Source organism: Cebus imitator, unplaced genomic scaffold, assembly GCF_001604975.1.
Source record: "Cebus imitator isolate Cc_AM_T3 unplaced genomic scaffold, Cebus_imitator-1.0 Scaffold233, whole genome shotgun sequence".
In the NCBI taxonomy this organism is placed as follows: Eukaryota; Metazoa; Chordata; class Mammalia; order Primates; family Cebidae; genus Cebus; species Cebus imitator.
The window spans coordinates 2,523,475-2,535,105 of NW_016107548.1; the positions used below are offsets into that span (position 1 = coordinate 2,523,475).

General features: G+C 43.6%; 1 protein-coding gene across 1 annotated transcript in view; it reads right to left on the reverse strand.

Annotated features, from left to right (window-relative positions):
• The window catches only part of ANXA5 (annexin A5), a 29,710-nt gene extending 19,563 nt beyond the window's left edge, over positions 1-10,147 (reverse strand). The window contains exons 1-2 of the mRNA XM_017497581.2: positions 9,916-10,147; positions 9,633-9,676 (exon numbers count right to left, since the gene is read on the reverse strand). Coding sequence (XP_017353070.1) covers positions 9,633-9,641 — 9 coding nt within the window. The 5' untranslated portion in view covers positions 9,642-9,676; positions 9,916-10,147. The remainder of the gene's footprint in view (positions 1-9,632; positions 9,677-9,915) is intronic.
• Between the last annotated feature and the right edge of the window lie 1,484 nt (positions 10,148-11,631).

Here is an 11,631-nt window from a genome sequence, read left to right on the forward strand (position 1 = left end):
AAGTGACACTCATGGATCCAGGAGAGAGTGACAAAGACTCTCTCTTTGGCCACACTTTGAACAGGCTCCCCTGAGCCCTCTTCTCAACTAGTCCTTATCCTTGGGCCCCATTTGCCTGCCTGGCAAGAATCTTGCTAAGTCAGTTTAAGAAGGATACCCCTACTCTTGGTGGCTGATCACCCTCTGTTATGAACTGAGTATCTGTGACCCCTCAAAATTCATATGTTGAAACCCTACCGCACAACATGATGGTAAATCAGAGATAGAGCCTTAGATGAAGTCATTAAAGCAGGGCCCCCAAAATGAGAATACCATCCTTGTAAGAATCCGGAGACAGCTTACTTCTCTCTGCTCTGTCATGTGAGGCTACGATCATGCCTAGAAGAGAGCCCTCACCACACCCAACCATGCTGGCACCCTGAGACTTCCAGTCACCAAAACTGTGAGAAATGAATTTCTGCTGTTCATAAGCCATCCAGTCTATAGTATTCTGTTACAGCAGCCCAATGAACTACAGAACCCTACTTCTGATCAATTTCCTCATCCCCACCCTACAAATCTGATCATCCTGGCCTGCCTTCAGCAAGAATCCTATTAAGTCAGTTTAGCACGAGTCCCCCTAACTTGATGTTTCCTCTTTGTAACTTTCCATCCACTGACCTCACTCTGCTTTTTGGCTATAAATCCCCAACTGTCCTCACTGTATTTGGAGTTGAACCTTATCTCTCTCCCCTGTGGTAATAGTCATGACTTATATTGTAATATTCTTGACTGAGGTCTTCCTTATCGTCATAATAACTTTTTCTTCAACTGTAGTCCTTACTGTTGTTCAAGAAGAGAAGACACAGTGTTCTTTCCTGTGAACAGGGTCATCTATGACAGAACTTATCAGAAAACCTGACCTCATGAAGCCCCACATGACCTTAACTCCTAAGTCAAGTGGTATGATCGTGAGACCAAAAGAATACAATTCAACAGAAAAAAGAGGTGATTCCAGGTTGATGTCCCGGCCCCAGGCTGTTGAAAGCACCACTAGTAGCAGCTTTCACTACCTCTGACCATCAGCTAAACATGGGACTGTGGCCAACTAGGAAAAGGGGAAATGGGAGCCTCTCTCCCACTTGTCTCGTGAGAGGTTATGAAACTAGGCCAGAGCTGTTCATTCTACCAAGAGGGAAATCCGCCCACAGCCAGGCTGGCCTCCACTTCCACCCCATCTAAGGAGTGCAGATACCTAAAGACCAATAGATTCCCTGCCATTCATTCTATAGCTTAATCCATATGAAACTGAATGGTTGAATACTGACAACTTCAAGTGGTTCAACATAGTTAAAAGGAGAAATCAGTAAGATTTGGGAGGATGACCTTGCAACATTAGCGTGAGTTAGGAAAGTTATTTCTCTCAGATCAAATTACAGCTTCTCTTTAATAAGCCCACTTCAAATTGATCCATATCAGTGTAAAAATGAATACACTCCACCAGTTTTCTTAATGTGAGAATTTATTTTGCAGTTCATCTGTTTTTTCACTCATTGACTCAACCATCTTTTGAATGCTTCCCACATGCAAAGTATTATACTAACCACTAGTTAAAAGTCAGGATCCCTCGAGTATGAAATGGCAGGCATATAACTAATCAAGTGCAGTAGAACACATAGGCTGGATTAGGGTAATGTGAGCACATTTGAGAGGACTATATTGGGAAGTGTGAAAAGAGAAAAAATTCGAGAAAAAAATTCCAAAAAGAGTCTTGAAAGTTGCCTGTGGATTTGCCAGGCCAATCTGGTACTTTTGATAAAGAGTTAAGTATTTCAACAGACTGGAAAAAGCAGTAAGGCTGAAATAAAAGCAAGGGAAAGGTCACAGTGAGGGGAGGGGAAGGGCATAAAAGCCATGCTAAAATGTGCAGACCTCATCCTGTAGGCAACAGGAGCCACTGGACAACATTCAAGAAGAAAAGAACAATGTCAGCTCTGCACAGCAATATGCCTCTGGCAGCAGTGGACACAATGGAACAGACTGTCCAAGAGTGATAAAGACCACTTAGAAACTAACAACATAAAGAAGGAAAGGAAGACATAAACAAAGGGACAAAAGCAGGCCCCATGTAAACAGAAACTATTTAGGAAGATTCTGTTTTTTGGATGGGGAAGAGGATGGCTGGCTTTGCATTTCTCCATAGCAGGCTTGTGAGTTGTCGGCATACTTTAGTAGTAGCTGGAGGCCACCATGCAAGGCAATATTAATGGGGTGGAAAGACCAGAGGAGAAGGAAAGGGAAGGTGACCTATAATCAGAGTGGCAGCTAGTATCCGCGGAGTGCAGCAGTGCACCAGGCACCATGCACAGAGCTTCACATAGATCATCTCAGTGAAATCCCATCTTACAGGCAAAGAAACATACTGGCTCAAAAAGGTTTTAGCAAGTGAGTCATCCAAGTGACCAGCAAACAAGCAAAAAGCAGAGATGGGACTTGAAGCCACAGGACCTTGGCTACACTGCCCTCCCAAAGGCAAGAATAAAATCCAAGGAGGGTGATGGTATGGAAGCTGAAGAAGACAAATATTCCAAGAGGAAAGGAAAAGGAGGCAGTGTCCAATACTACAGGAAGTCAAGGAAGAGCTAAGACGCAAAGGGTCGCCTGGATTTGGTAACTAGGAGGTCTTTGACGGCGTTTATCAGCCTGGCTATAGGACTCTCAGGAATGAATTGAGGGAAAGACTGTCTCAATGAAACAATAGTTTATAAACCAGGCTTTTAAAAACACAGTTTAAAAAGGGAGGGGGGGGGGCTTGATCCAGTTTGTAGGCTATGAAGAAACTTCTGGACAGAGAGGTTAAAAACAGGGAGAAGTTAAAAACAGAAGAGACATGAGGGAGTTGCCTAAAGAAAAAAGGATATCTGAATATCTGACACCAGACACTGAAGGAAATTAGGTGAAAGATGAATGGAAGAAAAGCATCTTAAAAATCTTCAGTTGTATGAAGGAACAACTGCTGGTCCTGTTTTTGAGAGCTTTCTAGAAATTGTGAAACACTTTTGCTACATTCCATACAATCAGAGTCACCCAACAAGGGTAGCAAAGCCACGTAGCAGGATTAAGAGACCAGATGTGAATAAGAGAAATGAGTCATAAGGGCAGAATCCTTGTTTGGACATCCTGCCCAAACCCCATCACTGCCCACACAAAACTGACTGCAACTGTGACTTTAAATGACTCATTTAAGAGGGCTTCCCCTGTTTCCTGGAGTCCCCATACTTTACCCAGTTTAACACCAACCCTTAAGTATACCTACTCCCTCACCCATACTCAGTTCATCCTCAATTTCCTTTATCTGTTACCACCAATGCCTTATGAAGAGAATTATAATATATTCTTAGATAATACTTGGCCAAAAGATACAATTCACTCTTAATTCTCACCTTCAAAAACATCCATGCCTTAGGTCTATAATTTTGTTGGCTTTTTTTTTCTCTAAATGAAAAAGTTCTTTACCCTCAAAGACTAGGTATGCCAAAATAAAATGAATAAAACCAACCAAACAACAAGGGAAGGGTCGCTTTTCTAGACACAGAACTTAGATATAAATAACAATTTCAAGTTTAAAGATGAGAAAGTATTCGCCTGTCTGGAACACTAAATAAAGCTTTCCTGAAGACACAGACGAGGACTAAACCCTCTTTGCACTCCTGTTCCACATAATCAATATTTACTCAAATACCTCTCCCCCCGCAACCCCGGCATTCCACCTAATACTAACTAGGAGCTAGAAATCATGAAGAAAACCACGAAATAGCAACTGCTAAGCTGCTGTGTAGTGATTTTTAGGGGTGGTTCTTCTGAGGCTCAGGTTTCCAAAGACCTTGGAGCCACTCCAAAACCAGTAAGCTGGGAAGACAATTGCCTCCCCACTCCATGTAGGTACACCAGGGCCCTACCTGATGTACATACTAGAGGCCCGTTAATATTTCCTGCAATAATGGTTCCCACTAATGAGAAAAAAATATACATCACTGTACTAAGAAAAACATAAGAAAAGCATGAAAAGAGGAAATGTCAGTGTGACCTGATTATGCTTTGAACTGCAAAGTAAAATAAATATCGGGGGAAAAATAGGACCTCCAAAAGGACTGAGGAGTACAAACACATCAGAGGTCAGAGACATGCTCTCAACCCCCAATCCTAACCCTTGCTCCAATCCCAACTTAGAAAAAGTGAATGTTATATTTCAAAGCGTTAAACTCGAACTGGCCTGTTGCTTCTGTGTAACTTTCTTTCCTTTACATGCCCCTTCTTACTTGTTTTTACTTCTTTCCATTTGTCTATCCATCCTACTACCTTTGACCTATATCTTAAAATCAAATCCAAGAGAGAAAAAGTACCACTGGAAAACAGATTAAGTTGTTTGCATCGTGATAGAAAAGAAAGTTTTGATTAAAAAGTACAGATTTGTAAAATAATTTAAATTTTTGTTGTGTATTTCTTTAATGCTCTGTGTTTAATGTTGTGTCTCTTTGCCAGTGTAAGAATGACTTCCCTTGGCAAACATCAATACAATGGAAAGGTAAATTGTGTGCTCCTACAAGTCACCCAAGAATAACTCCAGTGATGTCTTGAGTGAGTTAAAGTGAGCAGATGGCACTGACCTCCCATGAGTTCACATTAGAGGTCAGAGGAGAGTATTCTGTTTTACCAAATTGTTCCATTGGGTATTTCATAAATAACACTTGAAAACTCTATCAATAACCGATTCATTCACACCAACACTTCAAAAACAATCAGCGGTATGGATTTCTCATATTAGATAACAATGTATACAGATTCACAATTTTATTTCCTTTTGTATCTAAACAAGGGGCACAAATCCAATGAACATGGCTGATCCTAGACAAAGGTAAGAAATAAGTTAGCTTCAAATCTTTTTTAGTGGTAGGACGAGATAAATAATACATAAGCAAATGGATCTGGCCAGGCTCGGTGGCTCATGCCTATAATCCAAGAACTTTGGGAGACCAGGGCACCAGAGGTCAGGAGTTTGAGACCAGCCTGGGCAACTTAGTGAAACCTCATCTCTACAAAAAAACACAAAAATTAGCCAGGCACCACCACACCCCACTATAGTCTCAGCTACTCAGAAGGATGAGGTGGGAGGATCACTTGAGCCCCAGAGACAGAGGTTGCAGTGAGTCCAGACAGTGCCACTGCACTTCAGCCTGGGTGACAGGGTGAGACTCTGTCTCAAAACAAAACAAAACAAAAAACAAACAGAGCCTACAGAAATAAAAGAGGATTTAACAGACTTAGAGATCATATATACCTTACTATTTACCAGATAATACCACCTAAGTGTTTTATAAGAAACTGAAATTCAACAAATCCTCTACTGTTTCTTCCCTGCTTCAAACCTGCATTTTTTTCCTCAGAAAAAAAAAAAAAAACCATAATCAACCATGGTCAAGCAAGCCAGTCCTCCTGACCCTCCCCTGATCCTCCATCAGTGAAAAACTACCCCACTCAAGTACCAAATTTGCCCACCCTGCCCCACTGGTCTCTCTTATCTGAAACCTAAGACACTGCCTAGTTTAAGCCTTTGAGGTCTCCCTGGGATTACCACAACAGAGCCTACGTGGTTTTCCAGTACTCAGCCTCCCTCTCCCCTCTCTCAACCCCCACTCCACCACCCTGCCTTTGCATCTTCCAGAAATGCAACCATCACACTGGACCCAGGGTGAGCTTTGTTAAATATAAATCTGACGATGGCACACCTCAACCTGCAACTCTTTGATAGTGCTCCATTACCTATAAAATGGTACATATAATCTTCAGTGCTGGCTCCTGTCTACCTATCTGGCATCCCTTTCCAAGTCAGGGCTTAATTTCCCTACCTCACTGCAGCTTCACTTCATCATGCCAAACGCTTTTATATCCCTAAGTACTTATTTGCTATTGTTGCCTCTCTGTATAATGGCTTCCCTTCTTTGTCCCATACAAACGATGCCAGATAGGTAACCTCAATTTCCTCTTCTGTGAAACAAAAATAGTAATACTTATTTCCAAAATTGTGTTATGAGGACTAAATAATACACACAAAGAACTTGCATCTATTATGTCAATAATTCTTAGATCCATTTCCCATTGCACTCATGTTTAACAATACTTGGCACATAGTGAAAGTGCAAAAGCCTCATACATTCATGAATGCATGCACTAATGAAAATGAGAACAGTTAAGAACTAGTGTCCAGCTGGTCATGGTGGCTCATGCCTGTAATCCCAGCACTTTGGGAGGCCAAAGCAGGCAGATCACCTAAGGTCAGAAGTTCAAGACCAGCCTGGCTAACATGGCAAAACCCTGTCTCTACTAAAACTACAAAAATTAGCCAGATGTGGTGGGCATAGGCCTGTAATCCCGGCTAATCAGGAGGCTGAGGCAGGAGAATCACTTGAACCCAAGAGGCAGAGGTTGCAGTGAGCTGAGATCGTGTGCCATTGCACTTCAGCCTGGATGACAGAGTGAGACTCCATCTCGGGGTTGCAAAAAAAAAAGTCACCAAAGAAATGAAGCTAGCAGGAATATAATTCCTTGCAATTAATCAATTGATGATATGTTTACATATTATGCAAATTACTAAACTGAAAGACTGGGTCTAAGGGGCACTTAAAGCAAAGGTCTTAGGAACACTAATTTGTAAGAAACAGATGCATTTGTGAAATTTTAGAATAGTATGAAGGTTATAGGAATAAAATATACTTCAGGAATGAATCTATGCTGTAAAAGTATTGTTACATTTCTATCATTGTGAACTTCTAAGTCATTAAAAGAAGAAAGCCAACTGCCTACCTCTAACTGGCTTGATCACCTATGCAGGCCCTCCAAAGAGAACTGAATATTAGATAAGGAAATTAGGGTTTGCTGAATGCCAATGAATTGCTCAGTGCCCTAAAAAGCAGCCAAACGGTTTTAGATCTAATTATTTCTCAGCAGCTAAAATGAAGATACGAGTCAAAGAGACAAGAAACTGAGAGGGACCAACAGGAGCAGCAAAGGCCATAGGTAAACAGGTAACCATGGCCTAAAATCCTAAAAGCGAACATTAGCTCCAGAGAGCCTTGACTTTAACAATGAATGGCATGGGCTGGGTGCGGTGGCTCATGCCTGTAATTCCAGCACTTTGGGAGGCTGAGGTGGGTGAATCACAATGTCAGGAGTTCAAGAACCCCCTGGCCAATATGGTGAAACCCCGTCTCTACTAAAAATACAAAAAGTAGCCGGGTATGTTAGCACACACCAGTAATCCCAGCTACTCAGGAGGCTAAGGCAGGAGAATTGCTTGAACCTGGGAAGCACGGTTGCAGTGAGCTGAGATTGTACCACTGCACTCCAGCCTGGGAGTCAGAGCAAGACTCCAACTCAAAAAAAAAAAAAAAGAATGGCATGAAAAGATACAATCTATATCCAGTCAGCTCCTCTGGTATGAGCTTCATCTCAAATTTACTTACTTACATTTATCTTGCTTGCTTGGCACAGGGCTTTTTTTTTTTTAATTACTATTTTAATGTTAAACCAACCCAAAATATTTCTGATCAAACCCTGTAACTTAAACATATATCATGGAGATAATTCTGATATTTATGAAATTTCTAATGAACAATTACGTAATCTAGTTTTGCCTTCATGACATTCTTACCACTCAGACGCCCCACCCAGCTTTAATACTAAACATTTTAACAAAGTGTTTTACTTTCATGGTTTCCAAGAGTAACTAGTAACAAAACTAGAACAAAATTTAACACTCTATCTTTTTTAAACATTACTTGTAACTTTTATGATGAGTAAAAACTGCAGTTTTGATAGAAAACAGTTTGGTATTGTCATAGGGCTCAGGTACATAATTTTATATGCAAACCACCATTCTCCTAGGTTTTATATACACATGGCCTTCATGATACTAATAATTCTTTGAAATTATTAAAATTAATGTTCATGACTGGAAAATGTGTTCACTTATACTATCTGGGTAAACAGTCTACACAATGAAAAGGAATTGATGGACCCTCAGACATCACTGCAGAACTCAAAAAAAAGACTCAAGAAACTGTCAAATGAGCAGAGATAAGGGGAATTATTCTTCGATGCTTGCTAAATCGTCATGTAATCACCACACCAACATATCAAGATAGGAAAAACATTCCTCAGGAAAGTTAATTCCACATAAAAGTATCCTTTCTATGGGGAAGAACCTAAACCAAACTTTCCACTTGAGTAATATGAGAATTGGTTTACTGTAACATTTAAGTGCAAAAGAGGAAGTAAGAATGGGAGCACTGTAAAAGTTTAATGAAGTAGCCAACTCATCTTAATCCTCCCATTTTCACTTGGAAAGGACCAAGAAACCTTATTCAATTTTGATAAGTCAATCTGATAAAAAGTGAACTACAAATAAGAGACAGCATTGTTTTAGCAGTTAAAACACTTCTTTAAAGAAAACTATCTGGACCCTGACAAGCCAGTTAGATTGACAAGATCTGTGGAATCAGTTTTGCAATTTTTAAGCCCTGATATCTTACTCATAAAACACTGTATAACATCCTCAATTTTTGAAAACCTGAAACCATTTTCTCTTTCCTACATTTTTGAAAACATTAATTACAGTAAAGAAGCCAGGCATGGTGATACAGGACTGAAATACCAGCACTTTGAGAGGTCGAGGCGGGAGGATCACTTGAGGCCAGGAGTTTGAGACCAGCCTGGCCAACATGGTGAAATCCGGTCCCTACTACAAATGCAAATATTAGCCGGGCGTTCTGGCACGTGTCTGTAATCCCAGCTACTCGAGACTGAGACACGAGAATTGCTTGAACTGGGAGGCAGAGGTTGTAGTGAGCCGAGATCGTATCACTGCACTCCAGCCTGGGTGACAAAGTGAGACTCCTTCTCATAAAAAATAAATAAATAAATATTTTTAAAAAGGGGAAAACACAGTAAAGAAAGCCTGCATAGCCTGTATTAGATTATCCATTTCTGAAACTGTCCCAAGGCAAATTCAATTGAGAACTCGTTCCACGAGTTCATTGCTTAAGAAAAACACAAGCGCTTGTGTTTAGTCTTTTGCATAAAAAAAAAAATAATCAGAGCGTACAACCAACAGTTTCTTTTAGTAAAATTGGGCTGAGCAACTGGAAAAAGCCAATGCTCGATCACAGTATTAAAATACTTTGTAGAAAAAAAACAGAAAGGAAGTCAAGGAGGGGGAAAAATTGCGTTCCCCTCACATGACCACGATGAGCTGTTCTCATTCTGGTTCTAATTTTAGTGACTCTCCGGATTTTGGGGAAGGCCCACTTTTACACATTCACTCATGAAAAGGGAGCGCACACAAATCCGGCCACGTCACCGGCTGCTACGCGAGAGGGCAGCTTGGTGGCGTCGCTGCTGGTGCTCCACGGGAAGAATCGGGACACAGGAACTGGAGTGGGGAAGCCAAAGGGAAACAAGAAAGGTGGAAGCGATGTCCCCAAAGCAGGTTCGTTTCCTCCTAAAGTTTGTGACTTTCAGACAAATTCTAAAAGTCCCTCATTCCAGCATACAAAGTTGTGGGTAAATCCAGCGCGGTGCGGGGCGCACGGCCTTACCTTTGCCATGGCGACGAGTCAGGTCAGGGGAAGGTGAAGCAGGACTGCAAGAGACGAGAGACCTCTGGCTTAGCGCGCCACTCGCAACTCGCGCCCTCCCCAAGCGCAGGTCGGCGGTGACGCGGCAGCGCTCAGACAGACCCCAGGGCCCCGCCAACAGGCCGACCCGCCCTCTCGCAGCTACCGGGACAACGCTCGGCCGCGCGGCCGCCCAAACCCAGTGCCCGGCGACCCGCTCCCCTCTCCGGAGGGAGTCCTCTCCCGAGGCCAGGCGGCCACTCACCCAGACTGTGGGACCCAAGTGCCCCGAACCTGCGGGAGAGCAGCGGAGCGCGGGGCGGCGGTACGGGATGCGGACGCTGAAGGATCCGGCAGCTGCACCCAGACTGATCCAGGCAACGGAAACGCCAGCGGCCCCGCCCCGGCCCTGCCCGGCTTGGCCCGGCCCACCCCGCCGGGGCCTCGACCACAGGCCGGCTGCCCCTTCCCGGCCCGTCCCTGCCCGGGCCTCAGCGCGCCTGCGTGGGCGCGGCTCGTCCCAGTTGGTTTCCCCGGGCGCGGATTGTCCCGCGGGTCCCGCGGGTCCCGCGGGCCTGGGTGGGGCGCGGCCGCCGCGCTGCTGGAACCGGGAGGGGGCGCCGCTCCCCTGAGTGTCCTGGGGACCGCCTGGTCCTTGCACCGCGGGAAGGGCGTGGGGAGCTGTCCGGGACTCGGGGTTTGGGAGTGTTTGAGCCTCCCTGCCTCTGTTACCGCAGGAACATAGCCTCACTCGGGTGCTCCACATAGCAGTGCTTGGGCGTCTTTTGGAGGCGAGACAAAATCAGTGCAGCTAAGGACAGTGCGCCTTTGACCATGGGATAGAAAAAACGTGAAGGGAGGGCCGTTTCCCAAGTTGTTTTTGTTTCTGTTATGTTTTGTTGTTGTTTTTAACGCCAATGATTGCTTCCTAGATGGCCCTCTCTTAAATATACGGCCTTCTAGTAGCATATTCCATAGCCTCTATTTCCAATCAGTTTCTGTTTTCAGAACTAGCCTAGAACTTTAATGACTTAAATTTGAGCCATGCCTCATATTGGTTCAACATAAAATATGAGTATATGAGAGAGAGGGGAGAGGAAGGGACAATCTGCAGCGTATTGTACTAGTATGCTGCTGTGTTCTGTGAAAGGGCCCTATATACAAAGCAGCCCCCAAATGCGAAGGAACCAAGACACTAAAGAACAAGGCAGACAAATCCAGTCTGTCTGGATATTGGAGGATATTGTAGACAGAAGCGTGGCCTTGGGCGGCGGCAAGCAGATAGATTTCTCAGCTGTTACTCCCCAGACCCTGGCCTTGTGCCTTAAGGAAACAGCATACTGCTCTGTGCAAGACAATTAAAGGCAGCCCTCCAGGACAGGTGAAAATGCTGTATGTGTCATAGCCTATAATGTGTACAATAGCATCAACTTTGACATGTTCTTATGCTAAGGACAGTTTAAAAAAAAATCCTAGGAATCAGGAGGTATTCATGAGACTGAGGTTCATCAAAGGCCGACGTGGCAGATTCACATCCAGGATATAATCACTTTTGTCTCTACGTGCTGAGAAAGAAAGAGTAGAAGACACAGTGACCTTCTCAGACTTACTAGTATGGGGAGGGAAGGTACCAGGGCAGAAGAGGCAAGAGGACAAGTTTGTGACACTAGATGCAGTGTTCTAAACATATGTTAGAATGAGAAGTGCAGAGTGCTTCTCAACATGGAGGTTAAGGGTAAGAGATAAGGAGCTAGTCTTCTTTGAGAATGAAGAAGAATTAAATGGATAGCAAGTGCGGTTCTTTGTATAGAAGTTCTCATTTGCTTTCACGTGTGAACCACATGCTTATCCCAGCCCTGACAAAGGCACAACAGAGTGGTTGTTCTCTGGAAAAGGAGGCAAAATTGCAAAGTATGTGGAGCTTGGCAACCCCATCACCCCCACTCCACTGGCAGGTTGCCTTTCCTCTGGGAGCCTCCTC